General features: G+C 39.2%; 1 protein-coding gene across 1 annotated transcript in view; it reads left to right on the top strand.

The window, feature by feature from the left end:
• The first annotated feature begins 4,996 nt into the window (after positions 1 to 4,996).
• ANK3 (ankyrin 3) overlaps positions 4,997 to 14,992 on the top strand; it is a 354,620-nt gene continuing 344,624 nt past the window's right edge. The window contains exon 1 of the mRNA XM_064513712.1: positions 4,997 to 5,143. Coding sequence (XP_064369782.1) covers positions 5,012 to 5,143 — 132 coding nt within the window. The 5' untranslated portion in view covers positions 4,997 to 5,011. The remainder of the gene's footprint in view (positions 5,144 to 14,992) is intronic.

The raw sequence follows: 14,992 nt of genomic DNA on the forward strand, positions 1-14,992 counted from the left end.
GGGTCAGGACGAGAGGATGTAAGGGACTGGCGCGCTAATGGAAGTGCACTTGTTAAATGGCTGGGCAAGAGCATGGTTAGAAGCAAGGCCCCAGACCAGGGAATTGCAAAGTTGGTACCATAAGATAGGGTCCAAGGAAAGCACGCAGGACTTGACTGGTGTCAGTGAGGGTGAGGATGGCCTTACTCCTGCCTGCTCTAGAGTCCTGAGCATGGCTGTAGCCAAAGACATTTGCTCATACCAGATCATGTTCATGTGCTAGCCTTGATCTCCTGGCATGGGTGTCTGGCAATAGCCACATTGGCCAGGTGCGGCTGGCACTCCTTTGGGTCTGTGGGAACACGTGCAGGATAAAGGTGAGGTCTTTTGAGCTGTTTGAAGACATGATGTCATTTTTAGATGCGAGTTGGTCTTAACCTGATTGCCATCCTGGGATTTGCTTCTCTTTGTCATATGATTAAAATAATAATCAACATATATATGAGATGGGATTTAATTTAATGGTCATCTTCTGGGGAGCTCTTGACCATGATAGTCTTTTTGAAACTGGATGTTTTGATCTTCAGTGTATGTTTTGTGACTTGGATATTACTTTCTAATTTTGGATTGCATGCAATACTGGGCATAGCAACTTTTTTTTTCTTAACCTAAGCAAGCATCTTGCAACATGAGTCCCATCCAAACACCAAGGTTAATTGAAAAAGTGATGTAGAGTGTCTTTGGTTTTTAGCACATCCTTTCCTGTCCTACAGAACTCCTTAAAATATAGCTGGGTGAATGTTGGGGCATGCTGTCAGCCAGGGTGGAGCACTTCAGGATTAGCAAATGGACTTTGTTTTGGATGAAGAAAGGGTATTTTGGGGGAAGATTCCTCTAGTTTACAAAAAGCTGTGTTTTTTGTTTGTTTTGTTTTAATACTATGATCTTGGAGAACTTTAGGTACAGCACACGTACATATGCTAGAAACATTTTTGTTGGCTTCAGATCTGTATTTGTAATTACTATTCTATCCAAAGTGAATGAGAAGGGGAAAAAACACATGTGAAAACTGATCCATTTCTCATTGTTAATGGAAAGCCAGATCAAAGTAGCATAAGCTAGAAAGTAAAATTTGGAATGTGAGAAATGTAGAACAGACAGAAAACAGCTCTTGTTTCATGTTCTTTGAGCTATATTTGTCTGCATAAGCAGTAACTACTTAATACAGCTGAGATGCTATGGCTAATGTTGAATTTGATTTCTATATAGAAAGCCAGCAGTGTTACAAATTGCCGAGCCATCAAAGCAGTTGTATAGTTACTGTTTAGAATGTATCGTACCTAAGATGTAGTAAGGGCGTGGGAGAGCAAGCAGTGTGCGTGAATGTGGTCAGAGTTCTCTTCTCAACCTGAGTGTGTTTGCTTCTTGCTCCCGTCTTCCCGCCCTGTGGCTTTGTTCTGTGTGTACCTTCCTGCTAAGGAAGTTGATTGAATTAGTCTGTGTCCAAAGACTATGTGCTGTTTCCAGACAGGCTGTAACATTGTTTTACTTGTTTTCACCAACCATCAGAGTTGGTTCAAAGGCAAAATATACAGTACTGAATTTCTCCTATAGTAAATAGTGGGAATGAAGGTGGGAGATTTCATGTGCAAATGGTGAAGATTCATATGTATTTTGTAACTTATGGATACCTCTATGCACTGCTCAGGTGAGAAGGACTTGAGCAGAGTCTTCCTCAACTGGGTCCTCAGATGCCTTTGATAAAGAAACTGAGAAAAACTGGTGTCAGGTTTAGCCCGTTTGTGTTTTCTTGTTTGGAAAGCTTGTTCCTCAGTTTAAAGAACTTAAACTTTTGCTTTGCAGGAATAGACTTGTTATGCTTGCTATTGAAGCATCCCTAGCATCTGAAGCAAATTGTAGCAAATCTGATATTTTGAGGGGGTGCTTTCACTTCTCTGACAGTGACAGACACAAGGGAGATGATGTTACTGACGGACCTTCCATGTAACTGCAACCCAAAAGAGTAGGAAAACCCCAGAGCTGGGGATTAGGGTGGAATAGGGTTTTTAACTCCCTTCCTCACTCTCTTTCAAAAGTCAGTTGTCAAGTGAACAAACAGGAGGGGGAAAAAAAATTTGCTGTTACAGGTTGTTCAGAGTCCCTCTAGTGCAGGACACAGAGCAGAGAAAGCAAGAAGCTATAACTTCAGGAAAACTGTATTGCTGCTCTCAAAACCTTAAGATCTAGAGAATAAGCAACTGTGAATGGTGTTTGACATAAAACTTTGCAACTGTATCGCAGACAAATACTTGAGTGGCAGAAAACTGAAACTGTTTACCAAGCCTTATAGTTGCCTTATAGTTTACCAAGCTAGTTGCTGATCTCTTCATTTTATTCAGTAGATCAATGGGGAGAGAGACCAGAAGCCTAATTTGCAAGTTGACCTTCCCTGTGAAATTAAATATGGCTATAAAAATACTTAAAGGCTAGTGGGCAAAAGATGATTGTAGTGATTTACATTTGTGAATCTGACTCCAGATATCTCCAGAGATACCCCCTGAGAACTGTGCGTTTTTTTGTATGTGACTTGAGTCTTTGTCAAGAATGCTATTTAATAAGCATTTTTTTCTTAACCAAAAGGGCATATTAACTAGAGGAGAGGAAAGGGGGCTGAAAGAGCTGTTAGGACCCTTCTTTCTCCCCCTCTTAATACCATATAGTGCAGTACATGTGCTCAGGTCATGTAATGCACAGTCCCTCCTCTTCTCTGTTCTGTGGTTCTGGACATCCTTAAATAGAGCTCCCTTGGAGTGTATTCAAGTGTATAAATATACATTACCCCTAACTGTTCATTTGTTACTTCTAATTGTTCAGCTTGAATTTTAAGAATATAAAATTGTCACATGGCTGGGTACTAATGACCTTGTGCAGTAATGCAGTTATGGCTGAATCTAGGAGGAAGACAGTTTTATCCCCTTGATTTTTCACAACCTGGCTGTTTGCTGCACGCACAGATGCACACACATAGGTAATCTGAGCTCTCTTCTAAGACTTTGCACTTTTTTACAGATAGCAACACTTATGGAGTTAGCTTTTTTGGTAGTGCTGGTGTCTTGTATTCAGTATTTGAGTGGTACAGAATAGTTAGAAATGCTTGTAGAAAAAACTTACAGAAATTCTTTGGGCAGTGAAGTGTTTTTCTTCTGTCATCTGGGTATTAATGCAATAACAAATACAAATTGACTATATATTTTCAGTGTCTAGTAACCTTATGTTAGGATTTCTGTTAAAGGTGTTTCCAGAACTGTTTCCTTTTCTCAATATAAGTAGCTTTATCTTATACCGTCAGGTTGGGAAAAACAAAGTAAAAGATACTCTGCTTTTCTCATATCTTAATATTTCCACAGAATTATCAGTCAGCTATGTTAGTATTGGCAAATCTTAACCTTCTTTTGGAAGATATATAGGTGAGGAGGAACTCTAGAAAGAGAAGTTGATGAAAGATTTGCCTGCTTCTGAAGCAAATGGAGAGTATCATTGTTTAAAGCGTAAAAAGAAACTCAACACTTTGACTCATGAGTGACAAATTATAAGAAAAACAAAATTGTTTACTTGCATAACTGACCAAAGAGGAAGTTGTAATCTCAAACTTTGAAATAAACCACTATTTTGAGTTCTGTGGTGTATCACATGAAACAAGGGAGAAACGAGGCCTTATTTCTTTTGAACTGTCTTAGGGTTTCTTGAATATATGTATATATATTTTCTGTTATGTCTTCAGCCTGAGAATAAAATAAAGCTAAAAAACTTGCTCCAGAGGCCACAGAGGCTAAAAAGTGGGAAATGCTCATCATTCCTTAGTGAGAGAATGTTTTTTAAATCAGAAGTGGAAAGTGTGGCTTAGTGTTTTTGGCACAAAAACTACAAAGATGGCAACAACCATTTTATCTTAAAGTTAAGGCTTTACAGGCCTCCAAACCTGCTGTGACTGTTTGGAGCTTGCTGAAGTGGATCTGGTCTCTTTCCAAATAGTGCTAAGAGGTCCCTCTAACAGCTTTATGGAAAGGCATTTTGGGAGCCATGAACAATACAAATGAATATTATATGTGCATTTGTCAGGTTGGACTTCCTGGAGTCAGGTTTTGGAGAAGAAAATGGAACAGGGGTGTGCTTCTGTACTTAGACTTCTTGCCAAGTGTTCTCACCACCTCATTTATTTATTTGAGCCTATCTGATTCCTTCCAGTCGCATCATTCTGGTGCTTACTCTTTTGAGAAAATGAGCAAGCAGGAGCACAGTGCAGAGAGGAATTTGAAAAGCAAATTCTTTTGGGGGTCTGTTGACAATGGTCGTAAAATGTAAGCCAAGATAATGTCTTATAGGAGAACTATGCGGCACCAAGGATGGTGGTGGGGGATAGAATAAACTGTTTCAGGATCTGTGTGGACACCTCTGTACACAGAGGATCTTATGATCTAGGAAAAACCAATAATTTTTTAATTGATTATTTACCTGTAGGCTAATTTTGTCTGAAGAGTTTAGCCATTCCTGTATGCATAAATGTTATGAACATGACCACGTGCCTGTAGGAAGTAATGCAGACTATTAACTGCAGAGCTATAGGCATTTTTGCCAGACTAGGCCTTTAGAGAAAGCATGCAAATTACAGGATCAATGCTACATTGCTCAGAGCTGTGTATGTGATGGCTTTTAGTTTTTTTCTTTCCCCCCTGAATTTTGTGATTCAAGTTTATTCTACCAGTGTGTTGCTTCCTGAATAATGCTGTAGAGCCTAGAGAGTTCGCTTACTTTTACACTGCTGTAGTTGGTAGGATCTGCATCACTTTCTACTCCTCCTCCACTTGTGCGCCCTCAGTAAAAATGTCTATATGTTTTTCTATTCCCTAGTATGGGTAACAGCAAGATAATTGCTCCTCCATTAATAGTAATGTAATGCTGTTTTTCTTTCTTTTTGGCTGTTTCAGGAAGGCACCTGAAAATACATTTGCATTCTGTTCGAATTTAGTGTGTGATGAATTGTTCTTCAGAGCAGGGATATGTTCCTGAACTTGAGTATGGAAGTAGTAGCAGCATTGTGACTGTGAATATTAGCCTTCCTGGAAGATTCAGTATAAGATGCAGAAAACCAAATGGAAGTCCCAGGGTGAGTCTAAAAACCAAATCTTGTGCCAAGCTCATTTAATGAATAATAGGGCTGTTACTCTGTTACTGTAAGAAAGATTGGTTTAGCGAAGTATTGCAGGCCTGGCAAACTCTCTCTACTTCTTATTTTTGCTGTAAGTTCTTAGGTTTTACTGTCCCTCCCTCTCGTCCTCCAAGTATGTGTGGTTCAAGAGGTACAAGGTTATACAGCTGCAGGACTAGGAAATTACAAGTTCCTTTTATTATTGTTTGTTGTTATGATTTTTGGGGATTAAGGATACATGAGGACTGTTTCAAGTTGAGCAGTTGATAGGTTGCTGAATCACAGCGCCAAAATTCAGCCATTCAGCTAAAATGCTGTTTAGTTTTGCAATTGTTTCTTCTTGGGAGGTAGGAAGTTCCATGGTAATTATTTTTCTCTTGTGTAGAAAACAAGCTCTCCACACCTATTGTATGCACTTGTCTCTGAAGTATAAACAGTTCATATTGCTAAAATGTTTTGGGAAAGCAGTGAAGGTATTAGAGGAAGAGTGACTCGTAGCTATCTAAATTTCTGTTTTTAGTTGAAGGAGAACTGTTGTATGACTTCCGTTCGCATTTAATTGATTCAGCTGCAAAATCGATGCTAAAACAATGCGTCTAATGTATGGCAACTGGTATGCAAGGTGTAGCTTTATTTACAGTGTCCCAGCAGACACAAAGGCAGGAACTGTGCATGTCTGAGGTGCTTTAAATCTAGCATTTTGTTCAAGAAGCACAAAATGGCAAGCATCTTTTGTAGGAACAGCACTCCTGTGGGAGAGCAAAGCTGTGAACGCTGCCAGTAGCTGCTTCTGTTACTGTGCTCTGTCTGGCTGGTGGTGCTTCCTCACAGCCTCCCTCTACTCCTGACTGCTGTCAGTGGCTCCTCCTGGGAGGCAGCAGGGCAGCCAGAGCTTGTGAGCGCTGGGGGTGGGAGTGCAGTGCACAGCGCAGAGTTGCTACTACTTGCTCTCCCATTTTTAATTTTCACGAACTCTGCTGGCTGCTAAGCACTCTAGCAGTAGCTGCCAGGTGTGAGGGAAAAATGGGATGGAAAGTGTGGGCAGAGCAAAACACGGGAAGAAGCCTGAATCTTAAAACTGCTCGTAGTGGCCCTGCTAACAGAGCATAATTGTATGGGATAGCTACTTGAGAAGACAAAGATCTGAGTCAAAACACTTAGTATTTTCTTTTTCTCTGGAAATGTTACTGTATGAGCCATTTAATACATAACTCTGCAGTAAGCTGACAATGTTTTTGATGAGACAAAGTACTTTTCAAGTGGGTTTTCCCACACAGTAATCCTTTCTGTCAGTCTCCCTCTACCCACACTCAAATTTTGAACTTTTTGACTGCTTTTGATTTAAATTTGACAGAGCAGAAAGTTCAAAGTTAACCTTCTCCAAGCTTTATGAAAATAGGTGGGCAGGCAAAGGAGAGCCAACAAATTCATATTCCCTGGTCATCCACGGTAGTGTGAACTTAGCCACATTACTACACAGCAGAGAATCTGAGGGGGTGGGGAGCAGACCGGGTGAGTTCCAGTGTTCACAAAATGGCTTGCTTAACTGTGTCACATGCTCGTAAAACAGTTGTGGCACCAATCTTTGTTAAAGTTTATTCAGAAGTAAGGGTGAGAGCCAGCTCAGAGGTTCTCAGTTCAAAGATGCAAAGCACACTTAGGAATCAAATTTTTTTGTTCTGTTTTACTGGTCACATACCTACTAGCACTATGTGCCCCATGGAACTGTGCTTTTTACCTTCCCCCAAAAAGGGTTATGGCATAGGCAGGGACCCCTAAAAGGGTGAAGGACAGAACAGGACCTTCATGGCCCTGTCCTTAGTCTTTTCTTCCTGCAGCTCTGCCTGCTGTTCTAGAACCTAAGCCATTACTGTCCATCAGCTCCAAACTTGCCTTGCATCCTTAGAGGAACTAATGGTGCTTTGCAATGAGTATCTGGGGACCAGCTCTTTTTGTCTGATAGTTGCAGTTCCTTGGCTTGCCACTTCCCACTCCCTTTTATCCATGGTCTTGCTTTGCTCTAGTCAATAATGAAAAGCATGATTTATTTTTTGTTAGTCTGGAGTTTCAAGAGGTCGTCCCCCCCTCCCCTCCCATAGTTGAATGATGATGTAATGGCAATATGCCAAATAGTTTTACAGCATGGGCAGAGGGAAAAGTGGAACTGATTAGTAACTACTGACCTAGGTTTAGGGGTTTAAACAGAGCATGGCCTCAGGATCCTTTGAAAATCAGCCTGAATCCTCTGGAGGCATAGCAGTAATGTGCAGGCGGAGTAACAGGCACAGTGTTTCAGCTCTTGAGAATACTATGTCTTATAGGTGATAACCCTTTGGATGGAACAATATTTACTGTGCCGCTGGGAGAGACAGGCATGTTGAGTGTATCTGTGGGTGAGAGTCCAGTTGTCAGTCTTCCATGTGTCAAAGAACAGAAGAATTGGATTTGTTTAGAGAGGAAATCAGTGGCATGGGGCTTTGCATATGTATTACAGTGAGATATTTTGTTAAACAGTGGTTAGCTATTAGTGAACTGGGAAGTGTGTCCAATACCAGGCTTCCTTTAAGCCTGCTATAGGCTGTTGTAATAACTTGCTTGAAAGGCCTGCAGTTCTTATACTGTTCTCGCTTTTATCCATCTCAGGCTCTGTGTCCTGAGAATCATGTTATGCTACATGATAATACATATAATACAGTCCCCTCCCATGGCATAGAATCTAAACACTTCATTTTGGCTTGACTTGTCTTTTTTTATTTTTTACTTTTTAATAGAACATCTGGTGAAAAAGTTCAAGACTTAGCATTTCTGTTCAGAAAGCAATAATCTGATTGTATGTTATCCTATGATACAAGTTAATATTTAAAATATCAGAGGAATGTGTATGTAGAACTTATGAGAAGAGTAATAGAAATTAATGCATTTTATGCTAAATGGATAGCCTTGGAAACAAACTAGTATACTCAATTCATTAATTCAGATGCATTTGCACTTACAAACAAGCTTTTAGAAAAATTAAATGCCATGTATTTACATGGTTCATAGCAGATCCACGGAAACCCAAGATCAAGTTTGGAAACATGCTTAAGCATATGGAAAGAACTGAAAGAAAAATGAGGGGTGGGTGCTTTTTTTAATAAGACAAATATTAAATAGTGCAGCTGCAATATATTTTGTGGTCACTTGCTGTACTAACGATAAACATGATATTTTAAATTCTGAAGGTGTTGGGAATACTAGGTTGGGTCTGTTTTTGATATTTATTTCCCTGATGATGAATGTGATGTCCTGATTAATGTGTCTGTATGTGTCTGTCAGTCAAGGAAATATTTAGTAACCAAAGCTATTTTCATAAAATAGGAGCATTTGTTTTATGTATACAATTTAAAAAAGGAAAAGACTTTTTTGTCTCACCTTTTAAGTTTACAATTTTGTTATAATTCAAAAACAATTTACAGTAACAGTTTCTGCCTCTGGCAGTTTCAGTTCAAGTCACCTATTCTGCCTCCTGTCTGTGCTTTTAAAGCTTAAATGACTAATTTGCATAAGGCAAGCCCATACCAGATCTACCTGGTAGATCAAGGTGATGTTGAAACTGAGGTGCTAGGTTAAATGATTGCTTAAATTGTATTTGCAGTTTTTTTAAGTGGACACTTCTGTAGGTTCATGGTCAAAATTCTTAAATCTGATTTCCTTATGTTTGGATGCTAAAGTCTAATTTAAATATTGTACTGCAAATGGTTTGTAAGGCACTATGGATCTATAGAACCTGTCAACAACAGTATTAAACTTACTTTTTGCCTCTTCTTTCTTTTTTATATTAGATACCAAATACTGGCCTCAAAGCCCCCTAGAAGCCTGACTTTAAATATCTTTTTCTTGTCCTTCAGTTTTATCCACGACTTCGGTTTCAGTGCTATGTAGTCATGAAAGCTCACTAGCCGCTATTATCATTAGAATGATCTTTGCCATCTGTACAACCACTGCAGAAAAGCTATGCCTCATGAAAAAAGAGGGATATAGGCTTTTGGTTTTAACTTTTAGCTGCTATTTCCACCACTTCAGTCTTGGAATAAGTTTAAAATAACCTGCTGGTACTGAAATAGCTTATCTGGTAGAATGGTCACTTTGTCTTGTATCAAAAACTACCAAGAGCATGGGGAGGAAAGTGGTTTTGCATTATCTTTCAGATGAGTTCTCAAAACAAAATTGTTCCTTTTTGAAGTTGATAAACAAGGGTTGTGAGACTTTTTTCTTGGAAAAGAATGGGGAAGAAAAATACCATTTCCTCTAGACTTTTCTCTTTCAGTAAATTTTATAAATAAGAATGATGTTTTAAGGTATGGCATTGTATCAAAACATTGCATGATCTTGAAACTTTTTGCCTCTGTGCAGGCAAGAAAGAATGTAAGGATGATTACAAATGAAGTTATTGTATGACCTACTTCATATGTAGTATGTGTTTATATTAACGTAAGTACAGTTTATAATATTCTAGACATTGACTCAGTTTTTCAATATGAGTAATTAATATGGAAATAAGTTAAGACATGATTTTTTTTCTGTGCCACTGCTTTTGCAGTAGGCTCTTCGTGGATAGATTTCATTTCGTCTTGCACATTATTATACTTGAAGAGAAAAAATAATTCTATCTACTAATTTGTATCAAACATGTGAAATGTAACCTGCAGATTTAGAGAGGTGTTTATAGCTGAATTCTAGTGTAGTTTCCAAATACAAGTATTAATAGAATTGCTTTTTATTGCTTAAGCATGCTGAGGAGGCTGATTAAAGAACTGACTGTGTTTGAGTGTTTTGCAGTTTGTCCCACAGTGCTTTGGTAGGAAGTAATGAAAAAAATCTACCAGCATGAAATTGCTGTGATTTTTGTAACATATATTTCCTAGAAGTCAAAATTTCAGATGGCCTCCAGGTGACTTTCACCTAGGCCGTTTAGTTCCGGATTCTGCAAATAACATGTACCTCTATCCCATTGTCTTAAAATTAAGCACGTTCTTTGTGCCTTGCTGAATCAAAGCTGTAGTTCTTCTTCATTTGCTTGTTTTGGATGCTTTTTTGATGGGTTGAATAATTGACTTCATGCATCTGATGCCATTAATTGTCTCTGGTGTTAAGCTCTGTCTGAGCGCTCTTGCAGGAGAGCAGAAGAGACCCATGTTCTTACGGGCTTGGGTGAGATCTGAATTGGACAGGCTGGAGGAAGGCTGAGGAGGATCTCTCCTGTCTGATGGCAGTTCTGGGGGGGCGGGGGGGGGGGAACTGTAGCCTCACTACCAGTTGCCCAGAAATCTGAAAGCCAGTGATCCTCCACTTATATATGACGAACAGATCTTTCTGCAAAGTGTCTAATGTCTTGACTATTAGCCTGGAGTGTTTAACAGTTATTGCTTTGCACCATTATTGCAAAACAAAAAAAAAAACTTTCTTCTTTTGATATAAGAAGACTCTTAGTCTTATGAAATAAAGATCCCTTTTCATAACAAGCATAGTTGAATTTAGTCCTGTTATGTAAATGTATATGTCAGTGGATATAGCCAAAAGCAAATTCACACCTTGTTAGGGCTGTGAATTGCTTCAGTGATGTCATTATTGGGAGAACTGCGTTCTGCTAGAAGTAATACTTGACTCTGACTTTTTAAAATACTTTCCAAATACTTGTAAGCATATATGTGAACTTTGTTGTTACAGAGTGTATGTATCAGAATTCTCCTCTGCAGGAAATTTATCTTTTTGCGATTGACATTTTACCAGAGAGAAGGACTTTGATAAATGCAATGAAACTGCATAAAGGTGTTCCCCCCCCCCCCCTCCCCCTGGTACCACAGGTTTCTCACTAGATATTCTAGGATCCTGCCTCTAGAGAAAATCTCAAGATGTGCAGCTCAATTACTCACTGAAAAACTCTGTCTCTTTAATAATTCTGTTACCAATGACAATATAAATGTCAATAGTAGAAAAAGATGACTGTCTTGGTAAACTTTTTTGCATGCATTCCAACTACAATAGCACAAAACCAATAAACTATTCTCCATGTGCAGCGTACAGTGCAATAATGTGGTATTTATATTTAGTCATCAATTTGCTACTGTGAAACACCAGACATTAAAAGCAATATTGCCTGCTTTGTACTTCTTGATGGGTACACTTGTGTAGCTGACCTTTAAGGTGTTCTGCACTGGAAGAGGATTGTAGTATAAAATATTTGAGACAATAATTATGTTGTAGAGCTTTGACTTGTACTGCGTGACTTTAGGAAATGAGAAGGGCCTTGGAGAACAGTAATCAACAGAAACACCTTTGTAGTAATAGAAATTTAGAATTGGTCTTAAGGTATTAACATTAAGTACAAAGCATCTTTTGGTCATTTAGCTATATTCTGTCTGGTATGTGCCTGCACAATCCCAGCAACCAGACTTGCTGCACAACGACCTGAGGTGTTATATGTTTAACCTACACTGAGATTAGTCAGTTGGTCACTCTTTAGTGCACCTCAACTATATCAAATTACTCCATTTGGTAATGCTCTTTTACCATTGCCTTTTTTTGTGTGTGGGGTGGGATAGGGACAAGGAAAAGGAGGGAGAGGGAAGGGTATGCTTAATTCTTTGTAGTCTTTCTGTATATTTGAAACCTGTTGACTTTCAGCTCTTTTGTGCCATTTGTCGGTTGAGAGCCTGTTCCCTCAAAAGCACAGAGGTCTACAGCAATCTTACAAAGGTGAACATAGTTTTTGGTGGTGACTAACAGCCTTAGCACGCACTCAGACTGGACCGTCAGTCGCCATGTCAAGAGCTGACAGTGGAGAATTCCCACTGTAGGTGAACACTCTTCTTTGGATGGCTTAACTTTTGTGCCTTAAGTGCAGTTTTTCCCTCCAGTAAGTGTCGTGCTCTCGTTTTCTTTTTCTCTATAGAAATATGAATGTACATATTTATAGTTGTTTTGTATTTTAACCCAGTGCTTCTAGGAAGTTGCAGACTTGTGATGCATCTGCTGTTCTATATTTCTGCAAATGTGTTAAGGCTTGATGCAACCCAAAACTACTGTATTTGCTGCATGTATAGAAAGCTGTATTGCAGCATGTGGTGTAAACTCTGCTTTCAGAAAAGCATGAAGCACGCTTCATGTGCACAGACCAATGAGAAGGATACATGTCGTAGGTCTTCTCTTAAAACTTTGTATCTATTGTGCATGGCTAGGAAGCACACTGCCTGGAATTGCCAGTCCATGACAACACAGCGTACCTGTGCAGTTTTTTCTGGGACTTCTTCACCTTTAATAAATTACCCTAGAATCCCTTTTGGATAAAGGTAATTAGTTTCACTTACATTTGTTCTCAGTGCTTCTGTAAAGATCTAAATTTCTTTTTGTGAATAACTCTTTATGTGGATAACTTCCCTGTATCACAAGCCAAACTCAGACTTGCTTTTTCTGCTTTGTAACACTTACCTCTGTGCATCTTTGTCTACTTTTAGTGTTGAAGTTGTCCTGTTACTGTCTTTGTGGCTTACCTGCTTCCGCTAAGTTACGCTCCATGTACCTGATTCCCTTTTTGGAAGGGAGGAAGGAAACCACTTTAATTTCCTGCTTATATGCCTGAAGCAACCACCCGTTCTAGCACCCTTTCTGAGCCATTACTGTATGGTATTATCATGTTGCATTTCAATGACTCGGGTCAAGCATAATGACTGCAAAGATGGATATTCATTTCTGGTGAGTACTGGAACATGGTCAGAGCACCAAGTTCCAATCGTTATTTGTACTTATTGCATTATTTCAAGCATTGTAGCATTTTTTGTAAGACTTCTGACTTTCTGTAATATGCTTACTGCTTCTGAAAGATCAAAGGAAAAAAGTGCTTATTGTAGTCTTTGAATATTTGATGGGTCATCAAGAGGAAAAAAAATCTCGTAGAGGGACACTATGATGCAACACTATCCATAGCCCATCACATTATGGTTAACTGGATACTTGCCCACATTTAAACATTTCTAAGAGTGTATCTTCCGCTGACAGCTAGCACTTGCGAGTGTAAAGATTGACGTAGAACACAAGATTGGCCAGTAGATGGCGTCCAGGCCCCACGCTTGCGGAAATCTTCGCCTGTCAAAATCTCCTGTGTGCTTTTGCAGTTGTGTGATCATATGACCTGACTATATTTTTCCACTTTGGACACTGGAATGTATATTTTGGTATAACACTTAAAATATGCCTGTTAAACAGCTAGTTCAGAAAGGATGCTATTTTGTTCCTAAATACTATTGGAAAACATAAGCCATTATGCAGCATCTGGAAATTCTCTTTGAATAAATACCTTGATAGTGACAGGTTTGCTTTTGTTTTTTGTTAATGGTATGCTTTTTGTTGGGTATTTGTTTTCTAGAACACTTTGTCTGAAAGTAATGAAATTGCTCCTCTGCTCAAAACCACGTACTTCTGAATACTTTACTGAACTGGTTAACTTTGCAGTTGAGATGGGCTATAGCTTTGTGTTGTCTAGTATGATGTTCTTTGCATGAATTTAAGCAAGAATGTCTTGATGAATGCTTTTTGCATAAAATATATCACTGATAGGATTTTTACATCCTAATGGATAAATAGGTGTTGCATGAAACATTGGCAAGAATGGAAGTTTATCTGTTTGTCAGAACCTGCGGTTTCTTTCTCTCCCTCCTCTGAGAAGCTCAGTTTGTAAACATGTTGCTCATGCGTTACTGTCTTGGTCTAAGATGGGTGTGCTTTAGCTGCAGTGAAGAAAACAGTTTTAAATCTTTTTTTTTGTTTTTTGTGGCACTGGTTGCATGTAACTAAAGGCAGTGTTAGCTCTATTTTTTCTGCTGTGTGACTGTTACATGTCTTCTGTGCTAGCCTTTCTCTGATTGCTTCCTTTAAGCATTTAATAGGTTTAGCTGGTCTCAAGTACCATCACTCAAGTTTGTGACTGGTCCCTGAAGTAAGACGTTCTTCCATACCTGTAGTATGGGAGAAGGAAAAAATGTAAGAGGTCATTGCAAACTGTCTCATCAACTAGGAGATTTGGAGGGGAAATAAAAAGAGGAAATATACAGGAAGGGATCAAGTTCTTTACCAGAAAACACAAACTAAGTACTGGAGTGTCAAAGACTATGAAGATCTAAGGTTTTTCACACAGCCCAGACGGAGGTGGGTCTTAATTGTATTTATTACATGGTTCTTCCCACAGCTTCCTGGATACTGACCTTTTAAGTTATTGGAATCATCTCAGCTATATAAAGTGAAGCTACTTGGGCACTCTGACTTAGTAACTTTGGGAGCTTAGGAGAATCAAGACCCTAATGTTTTGGGAAATGGACTCTGTTACTGTACTTAATTTGTCTTGCTTCCCTGACTACCCTCTTTAGCAGTGGTGCCAATCCTTTCTGGGTAAGACAACTCCTTCCTTAGATTTGCCAGAATAATGCAGGGAAGCCTGCAGACCACTCTCTCACACCAGTCCTATTGTGGATGCATCCCACATATACAGGACTGCTTTTCTGGGTGTGTATGCCCTGGCATGCAAAGAAAGTGATAAGTAGCTCTTAGTTTTTTTGAATATGCAGGCTTTGACTCAGGTGTGGCTCAGAAGCAGCGTCCTGCATGTGCATACAAGGCCCAAGTGGATTTTCAAATGAGCTCCTAATATTCTGTGCAAGCAAGAACTGAAAGAAACAGTACATGGCTGTGTGTAGTTTGCATATGTTGTATATGCTCTGTGACATGCAAGTAGGAGAGGGTCAGAAAGTGTGAGAGGTGTCCTGTGGATGGTCCTAG

This window comes from Dromaius novaehollandiae, chromosome 6 (assembly GCF_036370855.1).
Source record: "Dromaius novaehollandiae isolate bDroNov1 chromosome 6, bDroNov1.hap1, whole genome shotgun sequence".
NCBI lineage: Eukaryota > Metazoa > Chordata > Aves > Casuariiformes > Dromaiidae > Dromaius > Dromaius novaehollandiae.